General features: G+C 45.7%; 1 protein-coding gene across 1 annotated transcript in view; it reads right to left on the bottom strand.

Annotated features, from left to right (window-relative positions):
* Window positions 1-16608, bottom strand: part of CACHD1 (cache domain containing 1) — a gene marked incomplete at both ends in the record, with an annotated part of 113233 nt that overhangs the window by 70038 nt on the left and 26587 nt on the right. The window contains one exon of the mRNA XM_082002636.1: window positions 2954-3016. Within this exon, the coding sequence (XP_081858762.1) occupies window positions 2954-3016 (63 nt within the window). The remainder of the gene's footprint in view (window positions 1-2953; window positions 3017-16608) is intronic.

Below are 16608 nucleotides of genomic sequence, written 5' to 3'. Positions count from 1 at the left end.
TGGTGACTGCTTAAAAAACAAAAAACAAAAAAAAAAAAGAGAAAAGAAAAAAATAGAGGGGGAAAAAAAAAGCAGAAGTCAAACAAACCCAGGAGAGAATAAAGATAATTATTAGGGGTATGGAAAGTCTTCTGCACAATTCACCTGAGAAGAAAAGTGGGAAACGTGGCATAACAAAGGCAGGCAGTGGATTCAAAAACGGAGGAGGGAATGTCCTCCTGGCCTATTTCTTATTAACCCCTCCCCATATTTTTTTACTCTTGTGTTACAGATAATGATCTCAACTGCGATGACTGAACATCAGAAATGTTTCTACAGCCAAATGGAATATCACAGAATCACTAAGGTTGGAAAAGACCTTCAAGATCATCAAGTCCAACTGTCAACCCAACACCACCATGCCCACTAAATCACGTCCCCACGTTTTTTGAATACTTCCAGAGATGGTGACTCCACCACCTCCCTGGGCAGCCTGTTCCAATGCTTGGACACTCTCGGGGAAGAAATTTTTCCTAGTATCTAATCTAAACCTCCCCTGGCGCAACTTGAGGCCATTTCCTCTCATCCTGTTGCTGGTTACTTGGGAGAAGAGACCAACACCCACCTCACCACACCCCCCTTTCACGTAGTTGTAGACAGCGATGAGGGCTCCCCTCAGCCTCCTCTTCTCCAGACTGAACACCCCCAGTTCCCTCAGCCGCTCCTCATCAGACTTGTGCTCCAGACCCCTCACCAGCTCCGCTGCCAGTCTCTGGACACGCTCCAGCACCTCAGTGTCCTTCTTGTAGTGAGGGGCCCAACACTGAACACAGGATTCGAGGTGCGGCCTCACCAGTGCCGAGTCCAGGGGCACAATCCCTGCCCTGCTCCTGCTGGCCACACTAGTGCTGATACAGGCCAGGACGCTGTTGGCCTTCTTGGCCACCTGGGCACACTGCTGGCTCATGTTCAGCCGGCTGTCGTCCAGCACCCCAAGGTCCTTTTCCCTGGGCAGCTCTCCAGCCACCCCTCCCCAAGGCTGTAGCGTTGCATGGGGTTGTTGTGACCCAACTGCAGGACCCAGCACTTGGCCTTGTTGAACCTCATACAGTTGACCATCAATTCAGCCTGTCCAGATCCCTCCTGCCCTCCAGCAGATCAACACTCCCACCCAACTTGGTGTCATCTGCAAACTTACTGAGGGAATAACAATATGTAGGACAGACTTCCACAAAATAATCAAGCTCCAGGACAAACTTGCATTGAATGTCTTCTAACTAACCAGAGCTAGGAAAAACCTCCTGTAACGTGTAACATCTATTAGTAGTGTTGAGACACTATTATCTGCAGGGTCAAGCAATCGTTAATACCAGAATTAGTGTAATTTACCAGGATTAAGGTGTTGCTCTGGTTTCTTCTGTTGTTTCCCACACCCACCTGTATTTCACCAAACAAACATCTAACATAGACATAAGCAGTACCAAAGGTGAACTCTGTTGTTGTTTTTCTAAACATAAAACTTACCATTTTTATGGTAGCACTCACAGAAGATTCATCATAAAATTTGGACGATGTCAATCTAACAGTCTAATTTAAATATGAGATCACTAATAACATACTCTTATATTTACCGGAGTTTTCTGTTAATATAGTTACACACTCCAATTTAACACCAGTATGGGACAAGGCTTCTACACAAAAGACTTTTTGTTTAACAGAAATCCAACGTTGTTGGAATTTTCCTGAACTATGCCATTTTCTGCAAATTAATTTAGTTCCTACATTAACCAGAATCCCACCAAAAGCCACCATACTTCTGAAATAGAAAAGCTGAGCCCTGCTCTCCAATGCAAACTCTCCCAAAGTTTAAATAGTGTGCAGAGGTTCACAATCCCATTGGATCCAGCTCTGCTTTGATTTTTTCCTTGTGGGGGGAAAAAAAAAATGTCTGGGAATTTTGCTATTTACAGTAAACAAAACTTAGAGTGTTAATTTGTTTGCTTTACATGACCGGTTTTAACGCACACGAGCACGCAATGTACTGATACGCGCCTGGAAAGCGGCAACAGCAGCTCATGCACAAGTCAGGCTACCTGCAAGGCTGAAGAGCAATTCCCTTTTCCCTGGGGAGAGCCCCGCTCTTGAGGCACTTTTTTACTGAACATTAAAACTGGTTTGATAGGGGTCTAGGAAGGCCAGGCTACTGGCTGAAGGTTGTGCAACCAAGTCCATCCTCGAACTGGAAGGTGTTCAGACACCCAGGCTGCCCATGCAAGGCTGCGGCTGCCTCTTCTCCCAAAACTCATCGTGTTTAGCACGAAGGTGTAGTTGTGACCATACAGAATTAGTACCTTAATTTTTTAAGGAAATAAAGGCGATCTATTTGTTCTGTTTTAAAATTGATCCAAAATTAATTTTCCAAATATATGCATGTATTAAACTGCAAACAGCCCATGTGTTGAGATGTATTATCTCAATGTTAAACTTGAGTTAAATGTTCAAATGTGTTCCCGTAAGAAAAACCTCCACAAAATGACAAAAAACCTCAACCACAACTGTTACACATAAAGCTGTAGTCCCATCTTTACATAAAGCAATTGATACCATTTCCACATTCATACGCAATATTAGTGTTTTTGCTTTGAACTAAAACAATTTTAAAAGAGACACTTCCAACATGAAAACCAGTCAATCAATGTGAGATACTACATGAGGGCCCCAGCTCTGCCTCTGCTCTTTTGTTTCTAAGGGACAGACCCACACAAAGCAGATGGAAAGCCTTTTCATGGCAAAGCAAAACTCTCAAATACATAATCAGCCCATATAACCCCCCTCCATTTATTTTCTATTCTATTTATTGTTATCTGATGTGCCGGACACAACAAATCCAGACAGAACTGTAATTTCTAAGCTGACTCTGCTTTTGTAATGCTGCAGCGGTCAGTAGGAGGTGGGAAGGGACTTCTGGACTCACCTGTTGAACTTCACTTTCTCCATTCGATATTTTCTCTGTGTACACAAAGGAGTTGAATATCCTCTGCAAGAAAAATCAGAAAGGATATGTAAGAGACGTTTTGTCATGAGCATCACATTAAAGCAGCTCCAAAAGGCATATGGGCGAGAAAAAGGACTGTTTCACCTGGGGAGTCTATTGCCAAGCCTACTCAAGAGGAATCATGTCTCCATATACCTGTTTTGTGGGACCTGCGTGAAGAGGCTGGTTTTGGTTTTGAAGGCAAACATGTAATAGTTTTTTGCAAAACATCTATTAATTTACCAAACCAACATAAGGTGCTGAAAAAAAATATATCGCATTTGAAAGCTACTGTCCACGCAAACGATGCCTGTTCTCTAGCGCTGAACATTTAACCCGACACAACTATTTTTAAAAGTACTTGTTGTTTCCAACTAACGCTCAAGAAGCTGGGAGCCAAATTTAGACATATTTGGTATCTGGAAAGGAGAAAATGAGACCCACTTTTGAACACAACCAAATCAGGCTCACTAATGGCAAAAAAAGGACAGATCGGAAGAAGTGAGAGAGCTGTGTCCTCCCCTGGGAAGGCTTCCCGTCTGTTCCCAGCGGGACTCGAGCCCCTCCATCCGCGGAGCCTCCGCAGGCGAGAGCTGCACTGCCGTCACCAATTACTTACAGTGGTTACATGAAGAAAAAAAAAAAACCACTCAACACCACCTTAATATTCTGCTTCCACACTGAAAAACAAGGTTGGAAGGATTCTGGGTTATGCTAGTGGCATTCCTGAAAAATTTGCCTGATACATCTAAGTTTCTCTTTCAAGATTTCTCATTTCCAAGGGCAGCTTTCCCCTCGGGGACAGTGGGGTCATCCCTGCTGGAACAGCTATAGAATCACAGAATCGTTAAGGCTGGAAAAGACCTTTAAGGTCACCAAGTCCAACCATAAAGTGGACTACAAGGCCCTGCACTACAAGTGTCCCTAAAATATTCCTTTGCTACCTGTCTTAACAGCAACACGTGGTGGCTGCGTAACGCAACAGAGGTTTGAGAAAACAGCATCATGGAAAACAAGAATAGTGTTGGTTATTCATTATCAATGAACATAATAGTAATACGTTGAGGTTATTTAGGTCGTTACACATTGGAAAACGGAAAAAAAAAAGTCCACTACTTTATGACGGATCTTCTAACTTTCTCCTGTCCTCACCGTGCATCAAACATCCTCTACAAAAGCAAGATATCCAATACAGAAGCTGAAATAATTTTCCAAGCAGAGCGTTATTAAAATGCTGGCACTTCCTTGCAAACATGGGTGTTTGCAACACACTGCACTTTTTACAAAAACACGGCCCAAACTCGTGCCTGCCACAACCGCACGGGGATAAGCCCGTCTGAGTCGCAGAGGAGCTGCGCTGGCTGCTCCAGGGGAGAGGGTGGTCCAAGAGGGCATTTTAGCATCGCACCCAGTGTGACATCCACGGGAGCTTCCGCGCATCACGTAGGGAAGAGTGGACTGCTGCGAAATACATCTTACTACTTCAAGTATACGAAGAATCGGTGATATTAAGCACAAAGAACACGAAGGGTGAACCCCTTCCTAGATTGTGGAGAAGGCATAAAAAAAATTAAAAAAAAAAAAAAAGTCAATGGGATTTTTCTCGACCAGCTTCAAGGGGAGCTGGGATTTCACTGACAGAGTGGATTCCACGTCTGTCAGCGTTAAGTCAAACATATGGCAATACATCTGGAGGCACAGCCACATCTGGCGAAGGACACCGATTCATAAAGACCCTGCTGAGTCCCTCCCCTGATGTGATAGTTGTGAAATTACTAAGACTCATGTTTACAGCAACATAATAAGACAGAGTCAACTCTCCAAATTATTAGCAATAACAACGGCAATGACTAAGGAAGTCTAAATTTCATCCAAATCTAGTGTAATCATTGGTTCACAAGTCCAAGAGTTTTTTTGATGCACGTTTAGCCGATTTCCTCCTGGTAAGGCTATATGCAGCTATAACTGGCAAAACCAGCCTGGAAAAACCCTTTGGCGTGCTCTGCTCCACTTATGATCATCACTTTCCCTTACCCTCTCCCTCCTGAGGGCTTCAGGAATTTCAAAAATTTGAACTCTTAATTCTAAAGAAGCATTTGGAAGGGCAGCAATAAATCTCCTTGGTTTACAAGTCTTGGAGAGCTAAGAAGGGGTGGGGGAGAAAGAAAGGGAGGGGGGAAAAAAAAAAAAAAAAAAGGCATCTACTCTTAAAAGCTGCCCGTACATTGAGACTTCCTCTTCTTCCAGACCTTTGTTTAAAGTTCTGCTTGGGTACTTTAACTACAAACATGTTGGCTTTTTTTTTTTCCCCCTCATGAGATGAAAAGATAATTTAAACATCAGAAGAAAATACATTAAAGCATGTCATTTTGATGTAAAATGTTTTAAATGAATCGAATTTTTCTCTCCACGCAGCATTTAGTCTCCAGACATCAAAAGGAGCAAGAAGAAAACAGACTGTCAGCTACTGAGAACGGAGCTTTCTGTCCTTAACACGAAGCTGACCCCTTCCTCCACCCCTTTAACACGTAGCCGTGTTTATGAACTTTCAAAATAACGCCAGAGAACATCATACACGGTCATGTAAGAGTCACGGCACCCGCGGGAATTTATTTCGCCACTGGGCTAGGTTTCTAACCTATTGTTGCTTGATTTATACTTTTATCAAGTTCTTGAAAACATTAGAAGAAGTGTCTTGTACTTTTTTAATTGACAGCTCTGCGCGTGTCAGGGTGGGGGTGGCAGGAGCCGCTTAGTCAAACTGCCATCACAGACACTGAGCCTAAACCAAGAGTAAAAACTAAATAAGGACTGAGAAACCTCCCAGGAAAAGGCGAGCCATCGCCGCGCGTTAACTGCTCGGCCCCTGCCTGGGTGCAGACCCGTCACTCCAGGTATCCGCTCCCTCTTCAGTAACTCCTATGCAGAATTCCACCCGAAGCCGAAAGCATCTCCCAGTTGTATTTAAGCTACAACGTCACTAACTTAAAAAGTGATCTAACTTTAAGTAGAAAAACAGAGCTAAGCAGCAACCTCCAAATCAAGTTAAGGGAACTTCACAGACCCAAGTCAGCTCCCCAAACTTACAAAAACAGTCTGTATATTTAGGAGCATTTGCCCGTCGTAGTTTACACAGCGCATTAGCATCTGCACCTTATTCTTCCCACCCCTCATCGTTTAATTGAATCTGCTTAGCAGACGGCAGCAGGCGAGGTTCACTCCGACAGGAACAATTACACACGTGTTTAATGAGACGCTCGCCTGGGATTATTTGCCGCAGCCCATCACCACTCGCTCTCACAACGCGCAGAGGTTGCGACCGCCGCGCTGCTTTGGCCCCCGATCTTTCCCCCCGCCGCGCCGGCGCCGCGCCGGCCACGGAGCTATCTGCATCCCCGCCACCGCGCCCAACGCCGCACCAGCCACGGAGCTATCTGCATCCCCGCCACCGCGCCCAACGCCGCACCAGCCACGGAGCTATCTGCATCCCCGCCACCGCGCCCAACGCCGCACCAGCCACGGAGCTATCTGCATCCCCGCCACCGCGCCCAACGCCGCACACAGAGCTATCTGCATCCCCGCCACCGCGCCCAACGCCGCACCAGCCACGGAGCTATCTGCATCCCCGCCACCGCGCCCAACGCCGCGCCGCACACGGAGCTATCTGCATCCCCGCCACCGCGCCCAACGCCGCGCCGCACACGGAGCTATCTGCATCCCCGCCACCGCGCCCAACGCCGCGCCGCACACGGAGCTATCTGCATCCCCGCCACCGCGCCCAACGCCGCGCCGCACACGGAGCTATCTGCATCCCCGCCACCGCGCCCAACGCCGCACCAGCCACGGAGCTATCTGCATCCCCGCCACCGCGCCCAACGCCGCACCAGCCACGGAGCTATCTGCATCCCCGCCACCGCGCCCAACGCCGCACCAGCCACGGAGCTATCTGCATCCCCGCCACCGCGCCCAACGCCGCACACGGAGCTATCTGCATCCCCGCCACCGCGCCCAACGCCGCACACGGAGCTATCTGCATCCCCGCCACCGCGCCCAACGCCGCACCAGCCACGGAGCTATCTGCATCCCCGCCACCGCGCCCAACGCCGCACACGGAGCTATCTGCATCCCCGCCACCGCGCCCAACGCCGCGCCGCACACGGAGCTATCTGCATCCCCGCCACCGCGCCCAACGCCGCGCCGCACACGGAGCTATCTGCATCCCCGCCACCGCGCCCAACGCCGCGCCGCACACGGAGCTATCTGCATCCCCGCCACCGCGCCCAACGCCTCCAGCCCTGAAACAGCATTTTACTTTATTTTTCTCCATTCGTCACCCGTCTTTTTGCTATCATCGGCTATTTTAAGCTCCTTATAATCTTTACAAATACTCAGGTTCTTGCTGAACATCAGCCAACTACATGAAAAAGATTCATTTTCTCAGGAATCTTCAAATGCCTTTAAACCCGACATCTCTAAAAACAGCTTTGTTCTTGTGGCACATGGCAGAGGGCAAAACCACGCTGCCCACCACTTCTCTTAGGCACTGGGCTGAGAACAGCCGCTTCACGGCCGCGCTCCGACCCCGCGCGTGCCACAGTCCACCGGCCCGCGCACGCCGTGCTTTAGCTACTCCAACGGCTTGGTTTCGTCAAGCAGATTTCCACAAAGTCAGCTGGTGGTTTGTTTTTTTTTTTTTTTTCTTAAAAAAAAATAAACGGAAACAAAAGCAATTTTTTTTTCCCCAAGCCAAACTCAGAATTAAATGTCAAGATTTGGTTTAGAAACCGGCATTTTGTTACAGCTTTTCCTTTGTGCTGCCACAGCTGACCCAGCACGGCAAGCAAACCTTGCTTCATTCACTTCAGCTATTTCTACCACAAAGCATCGGTTTTCAAACACACCATTAAGAAATGGCACTCGGCTGGCTGTATCTGTCACTTGCTGCTTTACACCCAACATCTAAACTCCGCGGGGCAGGCGGGGGCCGAGCACAAAGCCCCGCGCCATCCCCGGGGCCCCCGCGCCGCCGGCAGCACCCGCATCCTGCGGCATGATGCTCGGCACATCACTCACGCTCTTAATCCTCCCCTTCCCTTATCGAACGCAGCGCTCGCACCGAGCTACGCAAACGGAAGCCTAGAAAGAGAAAATCACGGCGTCTGCAGGGACCGCTGCAGGATTTCTGGCGATCCACGACAGCTCCGAGACATGCAGAGTTCAGGAGAGCCGAGCGACATGTCCCCACGAGCCTGCAGAGGATGACCACAGCCTGGATGGAGTCCCGAGAAAGCCGGGGTTTCCTTTACAAATACACATTTTCGACTCATTAGCGACTCTTGCTTGCCTAAGCTTTTTAATTACCTGCCTGGGTACAACAGACTTGCGCTTCCAAGAAAACAACTTCACTTGCAGCTTCCTAGAAAATATTCTTCTGTGGTACCTAGACACATCCTTTAATGACTTTCGGTGCCACCAGCCTGCCTCACTTTTAGCTTTGAACAACAGGACAAATATTTGATAAGCGAAATAAATCGGGAAGCGCTGAGAGGATCCAAGGGCAGGCGTCCTCGGGGCTGGGACGGGGAAGATTTGGGCCACCGTCGTCTAATGCCTCCCACAGGTGGGGTTTGACAGTGATGAATGGGCACAGCACCCAAATCCGCATCTCCGGGTAGGATGGAGTCAGGTTTCCCACCAAGCCAGAGATAAGGGGTAGCTCTGGTTTAGCTTCATGGTGTGCCAAAGCAAAGCTTAGGAGACTTCTACTCATAATTCGAAGCCGAAAGCAACTCAGTTTTAAATCTGGGAGAGAATGCTAAACCAAGCTTAGCATAAAAAGTAAAACATTAGCTGGGTTGTTCCCTTAGTTCCTCGAGATTAAAATAAACTCAGCAGCAACGCACTGCAGTGAGAAAATACTTCAAAAGCCCCCAGTTTGACTGTCAGCACTGCATCAAAATAAACAAAAAAAGCCACCACCCCCAAATCTCCAAGGTCCCCAACCAAATACAAGCACCGGCTGCTCCGCAGAGCAGTCAACCATTCGCACATCCCTTTATTTGCCAGACGCGATATGAATCCATCTCCCTACTGACAAAAATAACATTTTTAGAGACAAAGAGAATCAGGAAAAACAAATATGGATTAGTAAAATAGCCACTGAGCTGTAAATATGTCAAAGCTGGTTTACCAGCTATGCTACAAGACATTTTAAAACACAAGAAAAGGCACCAAAAAAACCAACTTTCAGCAGGTTTAGGCCATAGACTGCTGTTGCCTGTCTTATTTGGGTAATGACAGGATGAAAAAAAACAGTAATAGTAAAGAAAGTATACAAAACAGCAATAGCAAAATGTATGCGTGTCAAATATACGCAGTACTAGCTCAGCAGGGCTGCAATACTTTTTAAACTTCAAGTAGCTACTAACCAGAGTCTGTTTCTTATTTTAAAAGTTAATGTTTTAAAAAGTGGTGAGCAAACAAACATATAACAAATCCTTTTTCTGAAGAAAGTCACCGAATGAGATAGTTTTGAGGGAAACCTGTGGCTTCTGTCTGGGGTTTATTTTTGCAGTGTCTGAAGCCATATCACGTTATGTTTTGTTACCATTTTCTAAAACCGAGAAACATTAAATAGTCAGTTCCCACGAGATCAAGGACATGTTTTGTGTTCTTCTCTAAGGATTCACGATATACATATAAGAAACTAAAGTAAATTGGGGGAAAACACAGCAAAAGGGAAACGCGGTTGGATGAGAGCGATGACAGCAGCAGCCCGGTATTACAGACCCTGCTCAGCCCAGGGACAGACGCGGCAGCTACGCGTCTAAAAGGAATATCCCAACATCACACTGCGAACAGCTTTCCCTTTCTGCAGGTTTCAGAAAAGAACAAGTTTTCAGGAAGGGTTTAACTAAGTAATCCTTTTTTCATGACGTTATTTGCCAAGCAGCAACAGGTATCTCTATCAGACAGGCAGACGAAGAGAAACGTGATGCAGAGCTTGTAAGCTGAGCTTCGGTGGGGGTCAGGCACCACAAGCAGCATCTTCGATTAAAAAGTGAGGAAATGCCAAGGCTCATACAGCTTGTGATTCTGCTGTGCTGGCCCAGGTCATCCCCCACCATCCACGTTTTGCCTGGAGAAGCTCTCTACGTCGCTAATGGGCAAAGCTGGTCTGGGCTCCATTAGCCACGTTGGTGGAGCATTGGTAAAGCACGTCATCGTTTGAAGGACTCCTTTGGCAGCTTCTTTTAATCAGTTTTGCTTATTTTACATATAAAATTTACACAAGACTACTTGGAATGAGGAAGACTGTGGGAAAAAAAAAATCAATTGTGAGTAAAAGCTCACATTATCAGACACAGCTTTTCCATAAGCAAAGTGCCAGAACCTCCTGGCGCTCAAGATGCAAGCGCGCGTGCGTTTGCAAGATGCGTATCGCGGCGTGCTCATACACCCGTCTCCATGTGCGCATACATTGCCCACTATTTGAGAAGGTTTGAAGCAGGAAAACATCATCTCTTTTCCCAATGTTTATCTTAATGAGGATTGCTTACTAATTCACTATTTACAAATCAAGTTACCATTATCTTCCACCACGTGCCGACTTGGCCCAATCGCGTCTCTGCTCCCCGCTCTGTGGCCAGCACTGGTGCAGAACGCTTTGTGAAACACAGAGGACAGCAGAAGAACTGGTATTCAGGTTTGATCCTAATTTTGATTAGCATTTATAACTAATCTACTATCATTAGCCTGCGGGAGGTAAAAGGCTTTGGGATCGTTTCAAGAGTCCTGTTCAGAAGGGCAACATTACTTGGAGAGTCAAAGTAGAGCACAATTCTTATAAAAGTATTTCCCTGGAAAACTTCAGGCATTTGCGAGGAGAGAAAACTACGGAAAACTGAGTAACTGCCAAAAATGCAATCAAGAACGGGCAGATATTTGTCGTCTTTTTCACGGGATCAGAGAAGAGGGAGGGGGGAAAAAGAGTGAGAGGGGAAAATACCCTAAGAAAATTAGTTCCACATGTTAAGAAGATTATTCATTTAGCCAATGTAACTTGACTAAGGTTATACTCATGACAATGTATATGGCAGTATTTCAGAAAAAGGAAAGTCGTGCTACCCAACCTTAAAATATAAAGCAGATGGTCTTCTCAACAGGATCGGATTTTTTCTCCCTCCACTTATTCCTCATTCCAGCCTCTAGGATGCAAAACTTTAAATATTTGCATGGGTTTTTTCAGGTTGAGAACTTTTTGATTACTGGACATTTTTCAACTCACTGCATTTTGTTGGTCCTCTTCCCTTTAAAGAGAATATAAATTTGAGCATTTATCAGGAGCAAAATCGACCTGAAACTTCATTCTGTTGGGAGAACTCTGCATTTCATTTTTCTGGTTTGTTTTCAAGCTCATGTCAAAATGACTAACTAAAAATTGGGAAACATTTAAGCAACAGACCAATACATGTAAATAGATGCAATCCTATAGCCTGAAGAGCTTGGTGTCATTTGAGTGTAATTACCGTGCTTGTCCAATTTGGTCATGAATTCAATATACAAGTGTGCAAGTGTGCAGAAGAAACATGGATCAATTTATGTAACATTCCAGCTAGGACTGTTTAATTTTACAACAAAGTTTAAAAAAAAAAAAGGACCTACAGATGCACATGATTTTGTTTCCTGATCCGTTTAACACAATCAAGGCAGAAGCTGTTGGGTTTTGTTTGGAGAAACGCTGCAGCACAGCAACACTAAGGCTGGAGTGAAGCATTACAGAGATCTACTGGAATCAGAAAAAAAAAAAATCCAAGAACAATCTTAAACATAGGAATTTATAGATCATAAATCACGACACTAAACTGCTGTGCATAAAATGAATGGGCTGATGCTAACGTAATTACAGAACTGTTTTCTTTAAATGTCCAAGAGTATCATTTTTCAGGATCTCTCAGCAAGAACCATCAACACACACACGATAAATACCATGATAAGAGCCTTCCCCTGCGGCCGCTGCTGCAGCGCTTCTTAACAATAACTGTCTAATATTGCCTGCACTCAGAGAGACACAGAAGTTTAAAACTTTAGCACACACTGCACTCGGTTCTCAGCTGTTTCCAAGCAAGACACTCCCAGTTTTTTCAAGAGAAAAATAACAGATGAGTGACAACCTTAAAGATGCTGTCCGTGCGCAACTACCTTCCTGTACGAGCCAGTGTCTGTACTAAGAAGTACAAGAGCACTCTCATATGATGATATTATTTGTAATAATTGATAGAACAGTTTTAAGGTCACCTGTTTACATGCCTCACTTGCACTGGTGGGTTTTTTTTATATAAACTGCACCCTTCCTTTTTTGAACAGAAGGGAGCGGAAGCAATTCTTTCCACTCCTAAATTCTTAGGAGGTTTAATTTCTCAATTAAATTTTAAAGGAAGTTAAAAAATCAGCTCAAGATAAACACTTTGCATCAATTATCTTACCATTCTCCCCAACCTGGATGTAAAGTTATCTGGAAATAACAGTTACATTTCAAACTGACCCAGGGCTTAAAATTGACTTAAGCTTGACCCCCTCACGCTGCCCAGGCAGAGGTGAGTTGAGGCACACCAACTCTCGGGTGCAAGGACCGCACAAAACCCGAGAAGTGCTCTGAGCCCTGCACGCCCGACGAAGGCGCGTGGTCCAGCGCAGCGGGAAGGGCGATACCTGCGGCTGCTGCGCGGGTTAACTCGTTTCCCCAGTTTCCCACGGCTGGTTTCGGCGCGCCAACTCCTGCTCTGGGTAGAAAATTGAGCTCTTGACAGAGATTTACAGGACGGCATATGTATTAAAAAGTCTTCCAGTTTAACATCAGCGTATTTTACGGGTTAGAAAGAAATAACTGCCGCGCGTACCAGGGCTACAACCCAGCTGCAGACGTAGCCTCCCAGAACACTTCTCAAACCAAGGCTGGTTCCTGCAGCAGCTGTGGGAGCCAAAGGCGTCCGGACAGGGAAGGCATCCGCGTTCGCCTATGAACAGCGAGTGGAAACGGCATCCAGGGCAGCAGCAGCCGGAGCGCACGTGCGGCAACGGGCTCTCACAGCCGCACGCGCCACACGTGCGAAGCTCTCCTACGCCTGCGCGCTTGCGTGCCGGGGAACGCCGCGTGCTCCTGGAGGAGCTGCCCGGGGGCTTGGGGAGTCCCATCCTTGGAGGTATCCAAACCCAACAGGAGAGGTGCCCCGGCCGAGCAGGGCATGAGGACCTCAGGAGGTCCCATCGCACTTCAACCACGCTCTGAGGACACAGCGCCAGTCCCAGAGCTGTGACCCCCGCGCTAAAACCGGGGGGCAATCACCAGATGCTTATAAAAGCAGAGGAGAGAGTTTAATTTGCACTGTTTCCAACTTCAAAATTTGAAATCCCCTGGTACTCTCTATGGGCTTTAGGAAACAACATTTCACTACACATAGCTGCTAATGAGAAGAGAATTACCCATCAACCAGCGCTGGAAATAGGATTTTCTCCTCTTGCTTCCAAAACAAGGGTGGACTGAACTCAGGGAACAAGCACACTAACGGATTAAATTATGTGACAGCTTCTCCCTGTTCTGTGAGCCAGAAGATCACCTGAAACTAGCAACAAGATTAAGCAGATCTACAACAGAAGTAAACACTTTATCCTGGACCCCAAAAAATAACGTACAGATGCAAAGTAGGAAATAACTGCTAGGTCAGTAAAGCAAAGCAGAGCATCTCTAGAAGAATCTGCCAAACCACTCTCCCAGGTGAATCACTAGGGCTCGTCCAAGGTCAGCGATAGCCCCCGCGCTCTGCAGGACGACGGCCAGAGGAGCAGAGCTGGCCCACGGCATCCAGCAACCCACCTTCAGCCGGCTCCTGCTGAACGGAGGCCAGTTAGTCCCTAGGACTGTTTTTCCCTCCTCCTTTCACAGAGCTGCGGTCCAGCATGAGTCACCTCTCCACGAAACAAAACCTCGGGGGAACGCTCAGCGGGTGCCGGCCGACAAACCGTTCTCTCTCGTGTTTAACTCGTTATCTCGGGACACAGAAGGAGGTAGAGCAACCCGCAGAAAACAAATGCAATCTTCTGAAAGAGCGGAGCCATTAGATGTTATCGGTTTGGGGGGGGAAAAAAAAAAAAAAATTAAAGATTGAGACTAAGGAGAGGCTCATGAATTGAATTCCTACAGCACTTCAAAGCAATTTGTGCATGAATGCAAGCATTTATTCTTCTAATTAAAAAAGAAAAAAAAAGGCAAAATAGCAAGACATCGCTTACATGACAGAGGGGAGAGTAAAGAAAAAGGAAAAAAAACCCCACAAAACTCAAACAAAACCTCCAGTGTTAATCAAGAGAAGAATAGATTCCAGCCCAGAAAAGAGAGAAAGCCCCAGACTTAATGAGGAAAGGCGCTGAAGAAGAGCAAGACTTCCCTCAGCATTTTCTGTAGCACTCCTGCCAAGCCACCCCATGAGAATCTCTACATACAGCCTTTGGGAGCAAAAAATTATCAGACGTTTGCAAAGAAGAGTCCTTTACCTTGCACCCTCATTGTTTTACAAACTGACGAGGCTGCAAGCCAAAGGTGGGGCTCCAGGGTCCCTGCCTGCAGATCCCAGAAGATGGGACAGTTCCACCAAGGCAGGTGCTGAGATGGAGACGGCCAGGGTCAGAGAGGGACCTGCCGCAGCCCCAGGTGTGCTTGGCACCAGGCAAAACAGCTTTTTCATATACCATAGAGATGGTTCTCTGGCACACCTCCCTTCTCCATGTCTATACCGGGTCTCCCCAGCATACACATCCTACATTATTGCCTCTTTGTCCATTTCTCCGTATGATGAACACTCGACAGTTCAAGTTCACTTAGCATTAACAACATTCAGGCAGTGGCTATTCAGGCATACACAGTTATTTCAGTTAAACAGAGTCCCTGATTTCACATTTAAGTACAAATTTTTGTAGCTACTATATTGGTCTCCAAGACTTCCTGACAAATGTTGTCATTATTCAAGGAGTCATTATTTAACCAGGGCTTCGAAACGTAAAAACAAGCTCAGCTCTGCTTGTTTCTCTTGCCACAACAGCAACTTCAGCATTACTCCTATTTCAACATAAGAAGACTAACTAGCATAAAAGGCTTATGAAAAAATCAGAACACAAACCAGAATTTCTAATCTGCTGTCCTAATTATTTGAATATTGGAAACCAGTATTCATCATCTTAAATAAATATAATAAATACACGCCATGAAAACAATAGTCGTTCATAAAGTAGAACAGCTTTCCTAACTCAAAATAATTATTTCAGACTTCTAAAAATTAGTTTTGCTGAAATTACTATAAACCTATTTCGTTCAAACACTAAGTAGCAAGAAATTAGACTGAACCTCAATTTAGAAATCACAGTATGCATTCTTCTAACGAGCTGCTGATAAACAATACTGAGACGAACAACATCTGAATGATTTCTGTGTTTGAAAATGGATGCTACAAATCAGGAGTTGAAATTTGTATGAATATCCCCCCCGCCCAATCTCTAAAAGCGTTTCACCTGTCTGAAGATGATTCCTCAGATTACAATGCAGGATTTTTTTTAGCTTCCATAAGCACCTTTTCCTTCGTCAGTGGAATATCTCTTTGCAGCTATTCCAACATACAGGATACTCTCCGCCATGTGGTCAGATTCCTGCGGTTTCACATTAAAGCCATATATCCTCAGAGTCACTGCAGAAGTTTTCTGCTGGGGCTGTCCCAGATCTCCCGCTGTTTTCCCTGGAGTTTTCAAGAGAGAAACACACTGCTTCCAGCTCCAGCAGACCTGCACCACTACGAGCTTCTGTTAGCCGTTATTTGTAAGAAGCCTTTGCAAAACACACTCACTACAGGATAAGGAAGGTTGATCATTCGATGAGAGCACCAAATACATGCGCGCATACCACCGAACAAAAATATTATGCAGGTATTGAAGATAAGTATTTATTTCTCAGTGTGATCCCTTTTCACTCACTGAAGAGAGATACAATTATTTCAGAAGAAGATGTATAAAGACTAAGTCTTCGAATTTATACTTGAGTTTGCAGAAACACATGCTGTAGATTGAGTAGCATCACCTGTTCTCCATTTCCTGACCTCCTCCGCTAATCTTAAAGGTATGACAATATCCAATAACTGTGCTCCTTTGACCCTTTGAAAATACTCTTATTTATTTCTAAAGCTCAACTTCTTTAATAAAACAGTGAGAAAAGGAGCAAGAACGCTGCAAGTTGCAAAGGATTTTCTGTATTTTTTTTGGTCAGTTTTTTTTTTTTAAGAGATTACAAAGAAGAAAGTATGTTCTTTTTATACGGAAACCTGGAATCCTTTAACTGAATATTCATTGGCTTCTGCAGATTATTAAAAAACCCAAACACGACAACACAGGACTTAATCACTTTAATGTGGACCCACCCAGGTGTACAACAGAAGTCTGGGGGACACGAAAGCCAAAGATCCAGAAGATCACAGAATCACTAAGGTTGGAAAGGACCTTCAAGATCATCAAGTCCAACCATTAATCCAGTGCCACCATGTCCCCTAAACCATGTC

The sequence above is a fragment of the Phaethon aethereus genome (assembly GCF_964289735.1).
Source record: "Phaethon aethereus genome assembly, chromosome: 8".
NCBI lineage: Eukaryota > Metazoa > Chordata > Aves > Phaethontiformes > Phaethontidae > Phaethon > Phaethon aethereus.
This window is presented reverse-complemented; position numbering and strand designations above follow the sequence as displayed.